This window comes from Emys orbicularis, chromosome 2 (assembly GCF_028017835.1).
Source record: "Emys orbicularis isolate rEmyOrb1 chromosome 2, rEmyOrb1.hap1, whole genome shotgun sequence".
In the NCBI taxonomy this organism is placed as follows: domain Eukaryota; kingdom Metazoa; phylum Chordata; order Testudines; family Emydidae; genus Emys; species Emys orbicularis.
Window position 1 is genome coordinate 300,290,309 of NC_088684.1, and position 22,272 is coordinate 300,312,580.

Below are 22,272 nucleotides of genomic sequence, written 5' to 3' on the forward strand. Positions count from 1 at the left end.
CCATTGCTCAGAATTTGCCATCCCCTCATGCTGAGGAGGAGAGGTTGCCGTACTGCTACTAAAAAGCTCAGACGTGTTTTCAATTTGCCTCCTGCTTATCTCTGTTGTTTGGACAGAGAGGTTTAAAAAGCTGGATTTTCTGTCCCTGCAGAGTAAACACAGAGAACCCGGCAGCACAAACTATTTCTGGCTTATCAGTTGAGGAATGCAGCAGCTGAGGATTAGCGTGAGTGGGCCGTCAGGAAAGCCCTGAAGGGGCCCCCTCCCCACTCAGCTCTATTAGAAGTGTGAGAGCCCAGCAGGACTCAGAGGGGAGAGTTGGAGAAAAAGACAGAAAAGGGAAAGAAAGAGGAAGAGAGAGAGTGAGAGAGGCTGAGCAGACCCTGATGGCTACAGATGAAGTTACAGGAGGGGCTCGCAAAGCTACGAAAAGCAAACTTTTTGAGTTTCTGGTCCATGGGGTGGTGAGTCGGGAAAGTTAGTGAGCTGGCTTGGTCTGAATAGAGGAGTGAGTGGATACTGGAGGCTCTGTGCTGGGCTGAAAGCAGCTCCTACAATATCTAATGGGGGCTTCGGCAAAATGCCGTATAGCTTGAACACAGGGATCTGTGAAGCCCCCAGAACATGCACTGAGTCATTGGTAATGCAGGGTTGTGTTTGGGGGAATGTGTGCTGCAATTTCTGCTCTTGACTCTCCATGAATGGTGAATGGTTTGCTTTTGAACCTGATCACAGTGCAGGCTCTGAACTGGATCTGACACTAATGGGCTCATTGGACACTTGGTTCTGTTGTCAAACTTTTGTGTGTTGTTTGTTTTTTAATTCGGATGAAAGCCCAGTGAAGCCTTGAATGGTGCTGCCTCTGGTACTTGTCTTATACTTAGCTGTCCTGTATCTTCTGGCTACCTAACAGGTGGCTTTGAGGGGTTCTAAGAGATTAGCTCTGCAGATCTTTAGCAGTCCGTAGGCACTCATTGGTTAGGGAATCTTAGGTGGTCTGAGTGCTATGCTTTAAGGAATCATTAAATCTTTATAAGATTACTACAGTGTTTGGAGACCTCCTGACACTCAAGCTCCCCATTTATGGGGAATTGCAAGCCCCTATCCCACCGTCATTGGAGAACATGTTCTTTAGATGCTCCTGCCAGTGATTGAGAACAATCACAGCTTATGACATTGGAATTTCTTAAGGAGTCTTTAAATTTAGCAAACACCAGAGTACTGGAAAGTCCTAGGAGTACAAATGCTGAATGAATTTCAATGATCATGTGTACTTTCTCTTTTGAGAGCTTCCTGCTATGACATTTCCAAGACATCAGCTGAGAGCTTCTATATCAAGATCACAGGAATCTTAAGCGCTCACTTTTCAGATTTCCCTAAGTGTCTTCATAATTCAGGACATGCCAATCCCGGCTGCTTAGAGTGTAACTTGTAATTTACAAACATTAGATACAGTGAGATCTGCAAGGCTAGGGACATTGAAGTGGTATGCTGTTTGTGTGAGAACTGAGAGATGATGACCATTGTACTTGTGTCCTACAGAACTAGTTAAGGAATATATTGTGAGAATACACCTGATATATAGGGCTGGCCTGTGGAGTGGCCTGGCAGTGCATGTGTGGGTGGACGTGCAGGTGTGGCCTGGTGGTGGGGGGTAGTGAGCGGGCATGTGGGCAGGGGCATCTGGGTTTCAGATGTGCAGGCATGTGGGGGCGGTATGGCAGTTGGCAGTTATGCAGGTGTGGCCTGGTGGTAGGTGGGTGGGAATACGTGGGATGGGTGGACATGCGGGGGCAGCCTGGCAGGTGGGAGCAGCCTGGCAGCAGGCAGGGAATCATCTGGGGGTGGCCTGGAAGCAGATGTCTGGGGGCAGCCTGGGGGTGGGTAAGCAGGCATATGAGGTGGCCTGGTGGCAGGTGCATTGGCATGTGGGGGCAACTTGGTGAGCTCATAGTCTGTCACTCAGGAGTGGCCTGGCAGCAGATGGGTTTGTGGATGGGCACATGGGTGTGACTTGGTAGCGTGTGGCAGGCTTGCAGAGTGGCTTGACGGTGGATGGGTGGGCATCTGGGAGTGGATGAGCATGCAAGGATGGTCCGGTGGAAGGCAGGTGGGTGGACGGACGGACAGACACGTGGGGTGTCTTTTTTTTTTTTTTTTTTTTTTTTTACAGTTTCCAAGGTTTTTTTGGTAATTCCAGACTAATTAACTTTTCTATGGTACTAGGAAGATAAAGAACATAAGAACGGCCACACTGTGGCCATAAGAACGGTCAGACCAACGGTCCATCTAGCCCAGTATCCTGTCTCTGACAGTGGCTGGTGCCAGAGACTTCAGAGGGAATGAACAGAACAGGGCAATTGTCCAGTGATCCATCCACTGTTGTATAGCCCCAGCTTCTCTCAGTCAGAGGATTAGGGATACCTGTTTGGCTGAAATGGTTATTGCAAAACACCTACATGGACATGGTGTGATAGAGAAAAATTGGCTTCTGTAAAGGAGAATCAGGTCTCTTCAATGTTTGAAATTTTTGAGGGTGTTGACAAAATGGTGGTTACAAGGGAACTGGTTTCCATTGTTTATTAGGACTTTCAAAGAGCCTTTGATGTAGTTTGTCAAAGAAGGGTATACGGAAATTATTTCCTTCTCTGCACTGGGATTTCAGCCATAAGACTGTGTAGCTATAGTTGTGCAAGCCCCTGGTGTAGACACTTTTGCACCGTGACTTGCTTTAGTGCAGCTTTTCCCTGGTTTCAAGATCTGACAGGACCTCCTCTGCCCCATTCACCCCTTTATCCCCTCTCCATCAATGAAGTTGAGGCTTCTTGCCTGTTCTCCTCTAACCTGTACACCTGCCCCAGTGACCCCATTGCTTCCTGCTTGCTTATCTCCCTCCACTCTCATCTCCTGCCTTGCCCTTCTCTTGAATCTCTCGCTTTCCCTGGGCTTCTTCCCTTTACAACATAAGCACAGCTTAGTCTTCCCTATCATAAAAAGTAACCCTTGACCCTACCTGCCTCCTCAACTACTGTCCCATCTCCCTTCCTCCGCCCACATAATTGAACGTGCCATTTGCAATTGTTGCCTTGATCTCTGTCTATCTGAGCGATCGATCATCACCATAGTATGTGAGTCCCATTCATGAAAAATCAACGGCAATAAGAAAATCCCAAATAGATTTATTGAAGACTGTGGCTCTCCTCTCTGTTTGGGATAAAAGCTCTTGCTGGGGTAGTGTTTTCGTTTATTTTGGTTGGTTGGTTTGTTAGTGGGGGGGATGTTTGAGGTATGTGGGGGTATCGAGACTCTGAATGTCATTCTTGCTATGAGGAGTCCCGTGGCACATTAAAGACTAACAGATTTATTTGGGCATAAGCTTTCGTGGGTAAAAAAAAAACCCTTCTTCAGATGCATGGAGTGAAAATTACAGATACCAGCATAAATATACTGGCACATGAAGAGAAGGGAGTTACCTTACAACTGGAGAACCAGTGCTGACAAGGCCAATTCAGTCAGGGTGGATGTGGTCCGCTCCCAATAATTGATGAGGAGGTGTCAATACCAAGAGAGGGAAAACTTTTGTAATGAGCCAGCCACTCCCAGTCCCTATTCAAGCCCAAATTAATGGTGTTAAGTTTGCAAATGAATTGTAGCACTGCAGTTTCTCTTTGAAGTCTGTTTTTGAAGTTTTTTTTTAAGGATGGCTACTTTTAAATCTGTTATTGAATGTCCAGGGAGATTGAATTGTTCTCCTACTGGCTTTTGTATGTTACCATTCCTGATGTCCGATTTGTGTCCATTTATTCTTTTACATAGAGATTGTCCGGTTTGGCCAATGTACATGGCAGAGGGGCATTGCTGGCACATGATGGCATATATCACATTAGTAAATGTGCAGGTGAATGAGCCCCTGATGGTGTGGCTGATGTGGTTGTTACAGGGATTGGTTCCTGGGTTAATGTTTCTGTGGTTTGGTGTGTAGTTGCTGGTGAGTATTTGCTTCAGGTTGGGGGGCTGTCTGTAAGCGAGGGTTGGCCTGCCTCCCAAGGTCAGTGAGAGTGAGGGATCGTTTTCTGGGATAGGTTGTATATGGTTGATGATGCGCTGGAGAGGTTTTAGCTGGGGGCTGTACGTGATGGCCAGTGGTGTTCTGTTATTTTCCTTGTTGGGCCTGTCCTGTAGTAGGTGACTTCTGGGTACCCGTCTTGCTCTGTCAAACTGTTTCCTCACTTCCCCAGGTGGGTATTGTAGTTTTAAGAATGCTTGATAAAGATCTTGTAGGTGTTTGTTTCTGTCTGAGTGATTGGAGCAAATGCAGTTGTATCTTAGGGCTTGGCTGTAGACAATGGATCGTGTGATGTGTCCTGGATGGAAGCTGGAGGCATGTAGGTAAGTATAGTGGTCAGTAGATTTCCGGTATAGGGTGGTGTTTATGTGACCATCACTTATTTGCACTATAGTGTCCAGGAAGTGGATCTCTTGTGTGGACTGGTCCAGGCTGAAGTTGATGGTGGGGTGGGAAATTGTTGAAATCCAGGTGGAGTTCTTCAAGAGCCTCCTTCCCATGGGTCCAGATGATGAAGATGTCATCAATGTAGCGCAAGTAGAGGAGGGGCGCTAGGGGACGAGAGCTGAGGAAGCGTTGTTCTAAGTCAGCCATAAAATTGTTGGCATACTGTGGGGCCATGTGGGTACCCATAGCAGTGCCACTGACTTGAAAGTATAAGTTGTCCCCAAATCTGAAATGGTTGTGGGTGAGGACAGAGTCACAAAGCTCAGCCACCAGGTGTGCCATGGCCTCATTAGGGATACTGTTCCTGACAGCTTGTAGTCCATCCTCATGTGGAATATTGGTGTAAAGTGCTTCTACATCCAGGGTGGCCAGGATGGTGTTTTGAGGAAGATCACCAATGCATTGTAGTTTCCTCAGGAAGTCGGTGGTGTCTCGAAGATAGCTGAGAGAGCTGGTAGTGTAGGGTCTGAGGAGAGAGTCCAAATAGCCAGATAAAACTGCTGTAAGAGTGCCAATGCCTGAGATGATGGGGCGTCCAGGATTTCCAGGTTTATGGATCTTGGGTAGCAGATAGAATACCCCTGGTCAGGGCTCTGGGGGTGTATCTGTGTAGATTTGTTCCCGTACTGTAGCTGGGAATTTCTTGAGCAGATGATGTAGTTTCTTTTGGTACTCTTCAGTGGGATCAGAGGATAGTGGCCTGTAGAATGTGGTGTTGGATAGTTGCCTGACAGCCTCCTGTTCATAATCCATCCTGTTCATGATGACTGCAGCACCTCCTTTGTCAGCCCCTTTAATTATAATGTCAGAGTTGTTTCTGAGGCTGTGGATGGTGTTGCATTCTGTATGGCTGAGGTTATGGGGTAAGTGATGCTGTATGTTCACAATTTCAGCCTGTGCACGTCTGCGGAAGCACTCTGTGTAGAAGTCCAGTCTGTCATTTCGACCGTCAGGAGGAGTCCATGCAGAGTTCTTCTTAGTGTTGGTAGGAGGGTTCCTGTGGGTTAGTGTGCTGTTCAGTGGTGTGTTGAAAATATTCCTTGAGTCTTAGACAGCGAAAATAGGCTTCTAGATCACCGCAGAACTGTATCATGTGGGTGGGGGTAGTGGGGCAGAAAGAGAGTCCCCAAGATAGGACAGACTCTTCTGTCAGGCTACGTGTGTGGTTGGATAGATTAACAATATTGTTGGGTGAGTAAAGGGTAGCACTGTTGTAGCCCCCTGTGGCATGTAGGAGTTTAGATAGTTTACTGTCCTTTTTCCTCTGTAGAGCAGTAAAGTGTGCGTTGTATATGGCTTGTCTCGTTTTTGTAAAGTCCAGCCACGTGGTAGTTTGTGTGGGAGGCTGGTTTTGTATGAGAGTCTCCAGTTTTGAGAGCTCATTCTTGATCTTCTCCTGTTTGCTGTACAGGATGCTGATCAAGTGGTTCCTCAGTTTCTTTGAGAGTGTGTGGCACAATCTCTCACCATAGTCAGTGTAGTATATAGATTGCAATGGATTTTTCTACCTTCAGTCCATTTGGTATGATGTCCAGCTGTTTGTACTTGGAGAGGAAGATATCATCTGTCTGTATCTGTGCGAGTTTTTTCATGAAGTTGATGGATTTCCATTTCATATGGCTAAATTCAGTGCCTTACATGGTGCCAAGTATCAGAGGCGTAGAAAACATTCTAGTTGTTTTTGTGGATACAGACTAACACGGCTACCCCTCTGATACTTGGCACCATTCTTGCGATAGTAGAAAGACTTTTTTTAAGAGGAAAGCTTTGCAGTGTTTCCTGAAGACTGTCAGACTCTCGATTCACCTGATCTTCTCTGAAAATACGCTCCATTGCCAGATCCTCTCAAATGAATCATAGAATATCAGGGTTGGAAGGGACCTCAGGAGGTCATCTAGTCCAACCCCCTGCTCAAAGCAGGACTAATCCCCAGACAGATTTTTGCCCCAGATCTCTAATGGCCCCCTCAAGGATTGAACTCACAACCCTGGGTTTAGCAGGCCAATGCTCAAGCCACTGAGCTATCCCCTCCCCTTGTGGTTCCTCTTATGGTTCTCTCTCCCTCATATCTTCTTCAATGTCTTATTTGGTGAGTCCTCCTCTTCCCTTTTCTGTGTGCATTTCCCAAGGTTTTATCCTTGTTCCTGTCCTTTCTTCTGTCTGCACACTATTTCTAGGTGCTCTTATGCATAAGCATGGCTTTAATTACCATCTTTGTGCTGATCTACTTGTCTGTTGATAAACTGTCTCCCTCTATCCAATCCTGCCTCTCAGGCTATCTTTCTGACATCTTCTTGTAAGGTGTCCAGCCATTATTTAAGCTCAGTTTGGCCAAAACTGAGCTAATAATAATCTTTCCCCATTCTCCCTTTTTCTGTCTCTGGACACCACCACCGTCCTCCCTCTCGCTCAGCTCTGTGGTCTGCATGTCATCTTTGACCCCACCCTCTCCTTCAACCCATGTATACAGGCAGTATCTAAATCTAGCCACTTCTTCTTGTACAGCCTCTCAAAGATCCAGCTTTTTTTTGCTGGTACATCCTGCCAAAGCTTTTGTCAAAGCAACTGTCACATTGCACTTTGATTCCTGTAATCTCTTCCTTTCTGGCCTTGACACTGCCAACCCAGGCCTCATTATGTTAATTCAAAATGCTGCTGAGAGGTTTATCTTCCTGTCCTGTGCTTCTGACCTATTCACCCTCCTTTTTGTGTCCCTTCACTGGTCCCCCTTCTCCACCTTTTCAAACACAACTGTCTTCTGACTATTTGTTATTTGCATAACTGTAGTGCCGAGGAGTCCTAGTCATGGGCCAGGCCCCCTACTGTGCTAGGTGCTGCACAACTCAGTACAACAGGATGGTCCCTGCCCCAAGGAGTTTATAATGTCAGCCTAGGACAAAGGATGGATGCAGATAGACGGGGGAGTACAAGGAAACAATGAAATAATATTGGTGATAGGCAGTGGCCACAACACACCAGCAGCCTAACTGTTGTCAAGTTTTTTGTCAGCATCAATGCAAATGATGTCTTCTTGTGTAAGCCCGTCCCTCATTTATCCCCTCCCTCCCTACCAAATCAAATTTCTTCCTGCAATGTTATTGATACCAGCTCGGATTACCTGCTTTTCCCATAAGTATCTTTGCGCTTTTCCCCGCACAGTCTGTTGTGCATGTTAAAATTTGTAAGTCCATCACCTTCTCCTCTTTTAAATCCCTCTTTAAAATTTATTTTTGCCATGATGCATACTAATCATTCCTAGTGTCTAGCATTGGCTAGATACTGAGACTGCTAATTTATGAAACATACCCATCTGCTACCTTGTCCCCTTGACCCAACCTCCACACCACATTTGTCTGCTTATCTACCTGGTCATAAAATAAGACTTTGAGTGCTCTGGGCAAGGACTCTTTGTTTCTTTCATTCATTCATTTGTACAGTAGCTAGCACAATGGACTGGAGTCTCTAGGCACTACCACAATATAAATAAATAAGTGATAAGGGGGATAAGTGGTCAGTGTTCCTTTTGGCTAAAGGCTAACAATGGAGCGTGGTGCCAGAAGAATCCATACAAGGAGTGGTGGCGTTTAATATATTTATCTGGAAAAGGAGTTAAGCCCTGATTTTTAATCTGCAGATTTTGCCACATAACTCTTCATACATTGTTGGGTTCTAAATTAACTGAGGGAACCATTCAGGAAAAAGGCCTGGACGTCACAGTGGCCTGTCTAATATGCAGCAGCAGCCAAGAAAGATAGCAAAATATTAGCATGTGTAAGACATGGTATGGAGAATAATATAGAAAATATTCCAATCTGAATCAATTACATGCTCTCACCTGGAATATGGTGTTTGGTTTTGGTCATCCTAGCTACAAAAAAAGTTAGAGCAGAAAGAGAGGAGGCTCAGAGATTGGTGATAACAATTAGAAGTCTGAAGAAACTTCTCTGTGAACAGAGAATGAAAAGATGAGGACTATTTAATTTATGCAGGAAATGAAATAGAGGGGACAAGACAGTGATATAAAATCATAGAAGTGTATGACTGAAAGGGTCCTCAGTAGGTCATCTAGTCCAGTCCCCTGAACGATAACAAATGGTATAGAGAAGTAAATCAGGCAAGCTTCTTACCTTTTCTCATAATATAAGTACAAGGGTACATTCTACAAAACTGAAAGATAACAAGTTTAAAACTGATAAAAGTAAATGATTTTTCCCAGCATGTAACTAGCCTGTGGAACTCACTGCCACAGTATGTCATTGAGCCCAAGAGCATAATAGGTTAAAAAGGATTAGACATTTACACAGTTAATGAGAATATAAAATTACATTCAAATGGGTATTTTTTTTTTAAAAGGGATATACATTTTGCTTCGGAACATAGGCCAACCTGAGACTCACAGAGGCTACGAAGATACTTCCCATTTGGATAAGTTATTCCATATCTCTAATGCAGGGCTTCTTGCACCTTCCCTGAAACATCAGGTTTCGGCAATTCTCAGAGACAGGATATTGGAGATGATGGATCACTGCTTTGCTCTTTATGGCAGTTCATGTGCTGGGTTATTAGACAAACAAACTCAGAGTATGTGCTAGACAAATTGAGAAAAATTTTGAGCAAAACTGATTTGAGGAGAGGAAGGTGATCAGGAACAGTCAACATGGATTCACCAAGGGCAAGTCACGCCTGACCAAGCCGATTGCCTTCTATGATGAGATAACTGGCTCTGTGGATACGGGGAAAGCAGTGGACATGATATACCTTGATTTTAGCAAAGCTTTTGATACGGTCTCCTACAGTATTCTTGCCAGCAAGTTAAAAAAGTATGGATTGGATGAATGGACTATAAGGTGGATAGAAAGCTGGCTAGATCATTGGACTCAACGGGTAGTGATCAACGGCTCGATGTCTAGTTGGCAGCCAGTATCAAGCAGAGTGCCCCAGGGGTTGGTCCTGAGGCCAGTTTTGTTCAACATCTTCATTAATGATCTGGATGATGGTATGGATTGCACCCTCAGCAAGTTCGCGGATGACACTAAGCTGGGGGGGAAGGGTAGATATGCTGGAGGGTAGGGATAGGGTCCAGAGTGACCTAGACAAATTTGAGGATTGGGCCAAAAGGACCTCATCTGCTGACGAGGTTCAACAAGGTTAAGTGCAGAGTCCTGCACTTAGGACAGAAGAATCCCATGCACTGCTACAGGCTGGGGATCAACTGGCTAAGCAGTAGTTCTGCAGAAAAGGATCTGAGGATTACAGTGGACGAGAAGCTGGATATGAGTCAACAGTGTGCCCTTGTTGCCAAGAAGGCTAACAGCATATTGGTCTGCATTAGTAGGAGCATTGCCAGCAGATCGAGGGAAGTGATTATTCCCCTCTATTCGGCACTGGTGAGGCCATATCTGGAGTACTGTGTCCAGTTTTGGGGCCCCCACTACGGAAAGGATGTGGACAAATTGGAGAGAGTCCAGCGGAGGGCAACGAAAATGATTAGGGGGCTGGGGCACATGACTTATGAGGAGAAGCTGAGGGAACTGGGCTTATTTAGTCTGCAGAAGAGAAGAGTGAAGGGGGATTTGATAGCAGCCTTCAACTACCTGAAGCGGGGTTCCAAAGAGGATGGAGCTCGGCTGTTCTCAGTGGTGGCAGATGACAGAACAAGGAGCAATGGTCTCAAGTTGCAGTGGGGGAGGTCTAGGTTGGATATTAGGAAAAACTATTTCACTAGAAGGATGGTGAAGCACTGGAATGGGTTCCCTAGGGAAGTGGTGGAATCTCCATCCTTAGAGGTTTTTAAGGCCCGGATGATTTAGTTGGGGTTGGTCCTGCTTTGATCAGGGGGTTGGACTAGATGACCTCCTGAGGTCTCTTCCAACTCTAATCTTCTATGATTCTATGATTGGGAGAAAAAATTTAGGCAGAAAAACGTGAATGAAAATTGGGAGTTCTTTAAGAAGAGATTAGTAGATGGCCAAAACCCCATGATTCCACAAGAAAGAAAGAGAACAACTTCGTCTAAAAGCCCATTCTGGTTCAATGGGGAATTGAAGGCAGTAATTAGAAATTTAAAAAATGTAGATTACAAATGGAAACAAGGGGGAAATAGATAACAATCGCCAGAAGTTATCAAGTATAGAAAATTGATGAAGATGAGGGCATCAGGGAAATATCCCTTGCTGGCAGGGTTAAGGACAATAAGAAGGAGTTTTTTAAAATGTATTAGGAACAAAAGAAATCCAAGCAACTGTATATACCCATTAGTAGATGGAGAGGGTAAATTTGTAAATAATGATGCAGAAAAGGCAGAAGTGTTCAAAAATATTCTGCATTTGGAAAGAAACAGAATGATGTACTTCTGTCATATAAGGAAAATGAAGTACTTTCCAGTCCATCAGTAACTGATGAGGATGTTAAACAACATCTGCTAGGAATAAACATTGTTAAATAATCAAACTTGCACTCAAGAGTCATAAAAGAGCTGGCTGAGGAGACTTCTGGCCTGCTGCTATTAGTTCTTAATAAATCTTGGAATACTGGGGAAATTCCAGAAGCCTGAAAAAGTGCTGGTGTTCTGATGCATGCATCTGATGAAGTGGGTTTTAGCCCACGAAAGCTTATGCCTAAATAAATTTGTTAGTCTCTAAGGTACCACAAGGACTCCTCGTTGTTTTTGCTGATACAGACTAACCCGGCTACCACTCTGAAACCGGTGTTCTGCCAATATTTAAAAAGGGCAAGTAGGATCATGGCGAAAATAATGGAAAAGCAGATACACTATTCAATCAGTAAAGAACTGAAGGATGGGAACAAAATTAATGCCAATCAACTTGATTTTATGGAAAATAAGTCTTGTAAAAAAACCCAGTTTCATTTTGTGTTGAGATTATAAATTTGTCTGATAAAGTTAAGTGTGGAGATGACATATACTTGACTTCTGTAAGATGTTTAACTTAGTACCTCAAGCCATTCTGATTAAAAAATTTGCATGATACAAAATTAATAAAACACACATTAACTAGAAAGACCTGGCTAACAGATCGCTCTCAAAAAGTAATCATGAATAAGGAATTGTCTTCAAATGGGGGTGTTTCTAGTGGGGTTCTGCAGGAATCATTACTGTTCTGATGCTGTTCAACATTTTCATCAATGATCTGGAAGTAAATATAAAATCAGTGCTGATAAAGACTGTGTGTTTCTCTGAAAGACATGCTGTAGTTCAAACTGGAATTATTTTGGGTAAGTTCTTTGGCCTGTGTTATTCAGGAGGTCAGACTAGATTGGGGTAGTCAATAGTTGGACTGTGGGCCAAGTCTGGACCGCCAGATGCTTTTGACTGGACCCCGAAAACTTTTTATTTACTTATTGTTATTTTTTACTATTTTCTCTGAAGTCTGGACCTTGACTATACTTTGACCAAGAAATTTGGACCTTGACAAAAAATAATTGACTACCCCGTCTGGCCTTGGAATCTATGAATTTATGAAAAAAGGGTGTTGAAAAATTGGAGGGGGTGCAGAAAAGAGAGACACAAATTATTTGTGGGCTGGAGAAAATGTCTTTCAGTGAGAGACTTAAGGCACTCAATCTGTTTAGTTTATCAAAAAGAAGATTGAGAGGTGACTTGATTACAGAGTATAAGTACCTTTATGGGGTGAGAAGACTGAGCACTAAAAGACTCTGTAATCTATCAGAAAAAGGCACAACAGGACCCAAGGCTGGAAGCTGAAGCCAGACAAATTCAAATTAGAAATACGATACACATTTTTCACAGTGAGGGTGATTAACCATTGGAACACACTACCAAGGAAGGTGGTAGATCTCCATCTTTTGATGGCTTAAAGTACAGACTGAAAGTCTCTCTGAAGATATGATTTAGTCAAACCCAAGTTACTGGTATTAATAAAGCGGTAACTGGGTGAAATTTAATGGCCTGTGACATATAGGAGGTCAGACTAGATGATTTGTTGGTCCTTTCTGGCCGTAAATTGTATGAATCTATGAATGAAATTGAGAAGTAGAGTTGGCGTTGGGCCCTCCAATTATGGGGACATGGGCTATGTGGATAGTTCTGTTGTAATCCTCAGCAAAGCAGTAGTTCAACAACATTGCAGTTTAAACTGACATCATTATTTTTTGTAATTAAGCCACGATGAGGTGCATGGAGCTTTTATGTCTGATGTCTTCCTTAGTTGGCAGACTGGCAGTATGTTAATTGATCGCCGTTTTGTTGTACTGATTTTGTTTGTAACTATAAGAGCTATTATTTATGTATTTGAATGGTTGTATCCCCTAGAAGCCCCCATTAAAAATTTGGGGTCCCATTGTGTTAGGCACTGTACACCCTCATATCACAAAAAGATGATCACTGCCTCAAAAAGCTTATGGTCTAGGTATCGGCTTACAATCCTAGAAACAGTGTTTGTGCATGAAAGATTTTAGCTTGTGCTGCCCAATATGCAGCGATGGGTGGAGTCTGCAGCAAATGCCACAGCTGTGGAATCCTGGAATACTTGGTCCCTGATTATAGGGCACGGGATAGTGCAGGGAACTGGAGTACTAGAATGCTTGCTGGAAATGAGTGAAGTGAGATATTCTAAGGAGTAGGAATTGAAACACTGAATTTTCTACTTGGTAACTCTGTCATAGACATTAGAGAAGGCAAAGTCTATTAGTTCACATTTATAGTCGTCCTGGAAGGAGAGGAGAGGCTGTAAATGATTATTTACAGCCATTTTTCCTATACTTGTTCCAGTTCAATTTTAAATGTTGCTGTCAATTGGGCTTTCACCACTTCCTTGGGAGACTATTGCACTACAGATATATCTTACCAAAAGGCAGGGTTCCCTAATATACAGTCTAAGGGCTGGTCTACACTGGGGGGGGGGGGGGAGGGGAATTGATCTAAGATACGCAACTTCAGCTACGAGAATAGCATAGCTGAAGTCGACGTATCTTAGATCGACTTATCTCGTGTCCTCGCAGCGCGGGATCAACGGCCACGGCACCCCCATCGACTCCGCTTCCGCCTCTCGCTCTGGTGGAGTTCCGGAGTCGATGGGGAGTGCGTTCGGGGATCGATTTATCGCGTCTAGACGAGACGCGATAAATCTGTCCCCGATAGATCGATTACTACCCGCCGATCCGGCGGGTAGTGAAGATGTACCCTTAATTTCATCCTATTACTCCGAGTGATACCACTACATATCACCCTAGTGGTTGTTCACACCTGTCAGCTACTAGTAGCTGCCATCATGTCCTGCCAGCACCTTGGATGCTGTTGCCCAGTCAAGCTGTATTGTGCTCTTTTACACTCTCTAGACCAGGGGTCGGCAACCTTTCAGAAGTGGTGTGCCGAGTCTTCATTTATTCACTCTAATTTAAGGTTTCACGTGCCAGTAATACATTTTAACGTTTTTAGAAGATCTCTTTCTATAAGTCTATAATATATAACTAAACTATTGTTGTATGTAAAGTAAATAAGGTTTTTAAAATGTTTAATAAATTTAATTTAAAATTAAATTAAAATGCAGAGCCCCCCGAACCGGTGGCTAGGACCCGGGTAGTGAGAGTGCCACTGAAAATCAGCTCACGTGCCGCCTTCGGCACGCGTGCCATAGGTTGCCTACCCCTGCTCTAGACACTTGGTCATTTTTGTTCTTTTTAAAACTTCTCATTTGTCAAGCTCTTTACATTATTGAAGAGCCCAGGGTTGAGGGCTGCATTCCAGGTGCAGTCCCCTGGGGCAGGGAGGCATGGTACCTCTCTATTGGGCTCCAGGAGGACTCCACTTGGAATACAGTACTCAACCTTGGGCTCTTCATATGCAGCCCAAAACTGAACTAGCTTTTTTACAGCCATATTGCATTGTAAACTGCCATCTAACTTGCTGGACTATTTCAGGCATTGCTGCTCTCCTCATTTCTTTCTCCCATTGCCTGTCCACATTTCAGATTAGTTTTCTGCAGCTGCACAGATTCAGCCTGAGTCTCATTTTGTCATTTCAGCCTTTTAGGTACTCTGTTGTTGAAGTTCTTGTAACAGGACTCTTATGTCTGCGGTAAGAATGCAAAGAGAAGCACAGTCATATTAAAACCAGGAGACGCGCAGTCTTGTGCCGTTCTTCATCTGTACTGTGTGACAGGAGGAAACTGCTTGAGAAAAGGGGGGGAGGAGGAGGAGAGAGACTGAGGAGGTGAGAGGATTGAATTGGAAGGGAGGAGAGTGAGAAACAAAGGACAGGACAAGCTGTAAAACGGAAGAAAGGTGAGACTGGAAAGGATGAAGGAGAGAGGCAGCACCTCATGGCAGTGTGGAGCACGCTGCTGCTGCCACCTGTCTGGAGGGGCCTACGGCACTGACAATGTGCTCAGCTCTGCACAAGACACAGTACGGACAGGCCTTCCCCCCAGGAGCACAGAGAAGACCAGATGCACTAGGGCACCCTGAGGAGGATGTTAGATGAGGTGTTGCCTCCTTGTTGTCCTCTCCTCTCTGATAATATTGGGTTGAAAAGGCATTTTACCTAGGTGGTTTGTGGGGCTTTTGAAGGTATTGCAATGGGGAGAAGGGTGGGGCCTCATGTACTGGGATTAGGAGTTTGTTCCACATCTAAGGCCAGCATAGAAGAAGGTGCAGAGGTGGGGGTGGGAGAAGGAAAGTAATTAGGCAAAGCAGGGGGTGGACAAGGTTGGGGGGGGGGCATAAGAATTTAAATGGAAAATGTCAGCCAGGATGGAACTAACCATTTTTCTTGGTGGAGCTGCTTTTCCTCTGTCCCGGGCACTATTTGTTTGGTACCCCCACTGTTTTAATGCCCAACAAGAACAAGGGGAGCTAACAGGAAGTTCAGAGAAGTAGGATATAGGCCAGTAACTAGCTTGGCCCACCCAACTTTGCTGTTCTGGCCATAATTTGTCCTTTCCAGATGCAGATAGCTGGGCCCACAATCTTGTCTCTCCTGGCCAGGCAGTTTCCAAGGGGATGGACATGGGGCAGCAGAGCTGGGGTGATTGACAGGCAACAGAAGGGCTCACAGTTCGGTTTCTCCTTGCTGGAAGGCAGCCACAGTTTGTGGATTGACAGGCAACAGGAGATTCTGAATACAAGATTTAGTGTGAAGTATTTTTAAGCCATTTCCTTTTGCTGACTGCTGGGTTTGGGGGGTTGGGAGTGTGGTGGAGGAGAGAGACATAGTTTCCAAAGTGTTGTCATAACAGTGTTTGCAGCTCAGCCAATGGTATAAGCTGGGACAGGTGAAGAAGTTCTCAGCTCTATACAAAGGTTTACTGCCCCCTCCCTCTCCTTTACCCAGTTGCAGCTCCCACAGTCAGTCTCCCATACCAGCCCTATTATCTGCACTCACTAGCCATCAGGGCCGGCTCTAGGCACCAGCGTCCCAAGCATGTGCTTGGGGCGGCACTTCTCAAGGGGCGGCACCTTTGCTTTGGCAGCGGCACTCCAGCTGTTTTTTTTTTGCTTGGGGTGGCAAAAAACCAAGAGCCAGCCCTGCTAGCCATGCCGACTCTGTCTTCTGAGCTGGTCTTCTGGGTAGTATAGTATGCTGGCTAGCTAGTCTGGAGGTGTGGACTAAGATGCTGGCTTTGCTGGTGTTCACCTGGACTGTTAGGTTAAACACTTGCCCACTACTTGCGGCTGGAGCAGGTGCTTTGTTAGCTGATCTATACATCACTTGCGCATCGGACTCAGCAGCCATCAAAGAACTCATTGGTGCATACACCATGCTCTGTCAAGAGTGATCATGCCATTGAAATCATAACAAATAAGGGTAACAGTTTGATGTGTCCAAGAGTTGGGCTTGCATTTTTAAAATGAGATTCATCTTGGTGGTTGATTCCCTGGAGGGCTATAAGCTCTTTAGGGCTAGGACTGACTTTATGCTGTGTCTCGTACGGCACTGATCTCATGGTCTGATCCAAAGCCACTGAAGTCAATGGAGATGTCAGGAGATTTTAGCATTCTTAAGGAAATGTTATCAAGCTCTCAGGTTCCCCTGTTATTGGGGAATGCCTGATCAAAGAGATGACTCTTTTCTGTAGCCACATCTTCTCACTTTATAGGCTTATTCTGATCCCCGGTGATCGTGTGTCCTGAAGTGGAAGCCTTGATGGAGACCTCTCTGCCCCAAGGCTTTAAAGTTTCACCTTTGACTGCAGCTATAATGTCCCTGTTGATCACAGTAGCCCAATCAGCATAAAGTGAGGATCACTGGTGTGATATGGTGTCATCATCAGTCTTGATTAGCATGTAGACCACAGCATGTTGGCCCAGATGTAGCTTCTACATGACCTTCATGGTCAGCCCAAGAGAGAATGCTGCAGTAATTTGGCCTGGATCTATCACCCACCCGCTCAACGTCTTGCTGACCCCAACCTTTTTCCTTACTACCCTCCAGCCTACTCTTATCAGGTTCCTCTCTCTAATGACCAGAAAGTGCCAGGCCTGACTCCATCACTTTGTCCTGTTGCGCTGGTGCTTATTAGAATGGTCAAAGCTTGGAAACTTGCTGGTCTCTACCTTGGAGCTAGTTGCTGCCTTCATTCCAACCCCTTTGCTGCTGCAGTAACTGTGACCAAACAGACATTTATTTCTGTTTTGCTTCCTCCCTAGCGCCCTGGGATGCCATCAGGTGCTCGAATGCCCCATCAGGGGGCTCCAATGGGTCCCCCAGGCTCACCATATGTTGGAAGCCCCTCAGTGCGCCCTGGAATGCCCCAAACAGTGATGGAACCCACACGAAAACGCACAGCACCTCAGCAGGTACAACAACAGCAGGCGCAACAGCAAGTGCAACAGCAGCAGCAAGCAACTCAGACCCGAACCCGGAGGTGAGTGCACTGAAAGAGAAGAACCAGCCTCCTTTGCAATTGTGTGACAATCTTAAACATGTAGGCAACAAATCAATGGATTTATAGGAAAGGCTAGGTTTTAGTCACGGGTATTTTTAGTAAAAGTCAGGGACAGGTCACGGGCAGTAAACAAAAATTCACGGCCTGTGACCTGTCCATGACTTTTACTAAAAATACCTGTGACTAAAACTTGGGAGGCATGGGTGGCAGCGCGCAGCCTGGGACCCCCAGTGGTGCTGGGGGGCAGGGGGATTGGTGGGGCCGGTAGACTCCCTACCTGGCTCCGCACCTCCCCCTCCACAGCAGCAGCAGAGTTTGGGTGAGGGAGGGGGTGGAGGGTGGGGCACGGGACAAGGGTGAGGCAGGCTCTGGGCGGCACTTACATGAGGGCTCCCCAGAAGTGGTGACATCCCCCCCCATTCAGCTGCTAGGCAGAGGCATGGCCAGGCAGCTCTGCGGGCTGCCTCAGCCTGCAGGCACCGCCCCCGCAGTTCCCATTGGCCGTGGTTCCCGGTCAATGGGAGCTGCGAAGCCAGCGCTCTGGGCGGAGGCAGGCACACAGAGCTGCCTGGCCATGCCTCCGCCTAGCAGCTGAGCGAGGGGGATGTTGCTGCTTCTGGGGAGCCCCCCAGGTAAGTGCCGCCCAGAGCCCGCTTCATCCCATCCTATGCCCCAACCCCTTGCCCCCTCCCACACCCAAACTCTGCTGCTGCGGAGGTGTGGGGGTGTGTGTCTGTGTGGTTCGAGACTGCCCCAGCAGCAGTTGGTGTGTCTGGCTCGGGCTGCCTGAGCTGTCCCTGAGCCACCAGCCGCTGCAGAAGTCACGGAGGTCACGGAATCCAGGACTTCCGTGACCTCTTTGACAAACTCGCAGCCTTATTTATAGGTTATATGCTGCTTGGAGCAGGGACTGTGACAATGCAAAATTCACTGAATAGTTTTTCATTTGTGAATTGTCTCTGAACAGACCTTGATTTCTATTAATTTTCTTATTTGGAGTTATTATAATGTTTGGTGCATGTTTCAAGCTATCGGGCCGAGTTGTATTCAATCTATAGAGTGTTTGCTAACTACGTATTTTGACTTTTGTCTTCAACTTTTTGTTGTTTGTGGTGTATGATTGGTCACCTATTTTGCATAATAATACTTCTGCTCCCTGATTGGTTAACTGAATATTTTATAAACAGGAGCAGGCAAATCAGAGGTTTTAGCTTGGTGGTGTGAATACTTATACCATGAGCACTAGTGTAAAATGCATTTGCATAAGTATTCATGAGTTTTTCATTGTCTACAAACATTCACTGGTGAAATTCACTAATGAAATTTACAGAAAGTAACTAACTAGAGTTGGAGGGGGGCATTTTTGATGTGTATGTACTTTTCTGGCAGAATTTGCCCATCTTTAATCTCATACAACACCCAATGCACTGTTGGCAATTAAATAATAGTTATAATTGCTATTTAAAAAGCATAAATGGTTAGAACTCATCAGATTCTGAATTTGCAAAGTGTGAGCCAATCCCTCAAGCCTAGATTTATGGCTGATAAATGCTTGAGGCACATTCACCTGCAGAAACTGCACATCTGTTGTGCAAACATTATGGGTACTTGCAGGCTCAGGCAGTGTAATAGTGGTGTCACTACCTCTGGTTGCATGTAATACCTGCTTCTTTCAGTTCAGTGCACTGGGAGTTCCTGTGAGTCCAGGTTATTTGCACTGGAGCATCTAGCGAGCTTTAAGAATGTGTGCTGAGTCTGTCCATGCATCTGGGATGCACCCTAGAAGGGCCCCAGAAGCAAGAATGTTAGTGGATTAAGAGTGAGTGGAGTTCCCAAGGATTGTCACATGGGAATTAGTCTGTTTCATGTCCCCATTGCAGAAGAAAACACCTTCTGATCCTCAAATTTTCTTGCAGTTTGAAACCCTGTTGTAGTGAGTGAGCCCTGCTCACCTGAAGCCTTCCAGGAGGCACCAAAAGGCTCCCTATGTTTCCTCGATCATATCTCCTCTCCATGGAGTTTATTGTATTCTTTACCCTGGTTCTCTTCCCCTCTCCTGTCCCCTTCTCAGAAGTTCCTCTGCTTTCCCCGCATTAACTCCCCTCCCATCTCTGGCAGGCTTAGGGGAGGGAGTAAATATCCTTGCCCTGGGAGGCTCGGTGTAGGTAGAAAGGGGATAAATTCCCTTGTCTCTATCAGACTCTGGGGGAATGGGTGTGGTGTAACTCTCCTTCAGTTTTACTGGGTGCTCCAGGTGCACGCTCCCATTTCCTTTAGGCTCTGGCTCACCCAGTCACTGATCTCTCCTGCAATTATTGTGGCATCACCTCCTGTCATTTCTGGGGTGTTTGTTTTTCCTTCTCCAGCTGTTCCCTAGGTCTGGTGAGAGTCACTAGCCCCTCCCTCCATGGCCAGGCCAGAGGCACTAGCTCCTCCCTTGCCCCTCCCCTGACCCCCGCCCTCTCCCTCTCCCCCTAGGTCAGGTCAGAGTCCCAGCCCCTCCCCCATAAACTGCCATGGAATGTTTCGGCTCCAGCATTCCTCACTTCCTAAAGGGGCCACTGTCCCAAGAGGGCGTCCTGCCCATGTGGCCAGCGGATGGGTGTGTAAATACCCTGGGCCAAATCCAGAGCTGGGCCTGAGGGAGGGTCAGTTTACATTCCCACCCCCCCAAACAGTGCCTTGGGTCTGGCCCCAAGAAGAGCAGAGAAACTGGTGTCCCAGGCCCCACTCAGGAGGAAGGTGCACATCGCTAGTGAGTGTGGGAAGGGCATGTACCACCCCTGGAAAAAGGCAAAAACATTGGTCCTGGGGAGACAGAAACTAAGGGGGCCTCTCAGGAGAAATGGGAATGGGGGAGGAGGGGCAGGAGCAGCCCTAGGGCCTGGCGGGGGGGGAGGGGTTCCTTCGTCCTCATTCGCCTCCCAGAGATGGACTGATTGATCCCCTGCTCCAGGGATGGAGGTGTCACTCCCCTGAGCAGAGGGGGGCTAAGTTTCTCCTCTCTCTGAACTGCTGGGGCTGCAAGGAAACAGCTTGATGGGCACCAACAGTGTGTGCAGTTTTAAAGTCAAAATCCAGGGACACTGCCTTTGCCCGATTCCTATTTCATCAGCCTGCCTTATGCACACACCCACCCACCCATCCACACAGGTGCCCGATATAGAGAGGTGTGTATATACACACACACACATATACCTGTGCTTGGAACGTAGATGCATAATATATGTATGTGCACATATTGATATATACACACACACAGATATACATATCCACACATGCTTGTGTAAATCACATGTGAACATATGCATACTGTGTGTGCACAGTCTCTCTCTCTCTCACACACACACCCCCTCCCATGGGCATGCATGGACACACATTAGCATATCTGTTTGAACAGTCAATCAACAGACATATGCACTATCAAGTATGCACATATGTATATACACACAAATGTATGTGTATGTATACATATCTACATATGGCTACACACATTCCTACATATATGCTCTCGCACAGACTCTCACATTCATAATGTATGCATAGATCTCTGTCACACACACACACACACACACACACACACACACACACACTGCTGCCCCATACTATAGAGGACCCTGTGATCACAGAACTTGAAGACTTTTTCCCCAAGATGTGTGACAGAAAGCCCTGATTTTTTCTTAGTTACCCCCACCCCTCGAAGCGGCTGAGAGAGGAGGTCCTAAGTACTGGGTATGGGTGAGACCCTTTTGCCGATACATGCACAGCTGTGCACCAGCATGTGGAGATGTCAGGATAATTTAGCAGGTGGCCTCGTTACTCCTAGATCTGTCACCATGGTAACGTGTTTTTTTCTTTAAAAAATGTACAGTGCCAAGAGGAGGAAGATGGCTGACAAAATTCTCCCTCAGAGGGTGAGTCACTTTCATTTCCTATTCACTTCACAGTCCGCTCAGCACCTTTGTTTATTCAGATGGATTTTAACAAATACTTTCACTTTTTGTTTAAAGATATCTAATTAAAAAGTAAGTAGCCTGCTGGGTGAAAGTCTAGAGAGTGAGGCCAATGCTGGGGCTGGGAGTGTGGAGCAGAGCTCGGCCTGTGTCCTCCTTGTGCAAAGGGTGAGCCCTGCTGACACTGCGGCATGCAGGGAGGGCCACGGGGCTGGGCTGCAAAGGACACAATTAGGCACTTGTGCCCTCTGGATTTCGAAGGGGTTTTAAATCAATGTTTCTGTGGGTAGCCAAAAGCAGGTTCAGAGTTCAACACCTGCCTGCAGGAGATGGGCTCCTCCTTACATTACAGTGGCCCAGCAGTTCATTCAGCTCCTCATTTTCAACCGTATTCTCTTGCAAGTAAATTGGCTTAATCAGTGTCAACAACAGGGCTAAAAGGGTCTAGTTTGTCCAGAGAATTAACTCGTGTGTCCCTGAGAATTAGCTGCCTTTGTGTGGCCCTCTACATCCGACTGACTTCCTCCCCACTGCTTAAACTCTCTAACTTTCTTTTGCAAGCCCTTGAACTCCTCCTCTCTGCTGGCATCCTCTTACTTTTAAGCTAGCATGCAAACCCCATAACAAGTGCCCTGACCTGAATTGCCCCACCTTCCCATGGAGCAAAACCCTCACATCACCTCAGTCCTGATTGTCCTCCCAATACCCTCCTGTTCACCCCTCCCCCAACAACCATCTGGTCCCAAAAGACAAACTGTAGCCTTCACGACAAGCAACTTTATATCAATCACTTGATACTAGCCTCTCTTCTACTGCCATTCCTCACTCCAGATGCCAACGCCCCTTTGATAGGCACTCGGATACCTTCCACAACTCATCAGTCAGCCTCCCTTCCCTTTGCTAGCATTTATTCCCAGCTTCCAAGCTCTTCCTTTATCCCCCA

At 46.1% G+C, this 22,272-nt stretch overlaps 1 protein-coding gene across 3 annotated transcripts in view; it reads left to right on the plus strand.

Moving 5' to 3' along the window:
- The first annotated feature begins 386 nt into the window (after nucleotides 1–386).
- The window catches only part of SMARCD3 (SWI/SNF related, matrix associated, actin dependent regulator of chromatin, subfamily d, member 3), a 157,537-nt gene continuing 135,651 nt past the window's right edge, over nucleotides 387–22,272 (plus strand). Inside the window, exons 1-5 of one of the 3 annotated variants that reach the window (XM_065398733.1) lie at nucleotides 387–464; nucleotides 17,138–17,314; nucleotides 17,846–17,866; nucleotides 18,195–18,205; nucleotides 21,248–21,290. In XM_065398733.1, coding sequence (XP_065254805.1) covers nucleotides 387–464; nucleotides 17,138–17,314; nucleotides 17,846–17,866; nucleotides 18,195–18,205; nucleotides 21,248–21,290 — 330 coding nt within the window. Of the gene's footprint in view, nucleotides 465–17,137; nucleotides 17,356–17,845; nucleotides 17,867–18,194; nucleotides 18,206–21,247; nucleotides 21,291–22,272 lie in introns of those variants that run through there. The other 2 variants (XM_065398732.1, XM_065398734.1) reach the window with 2 other exon arrangements.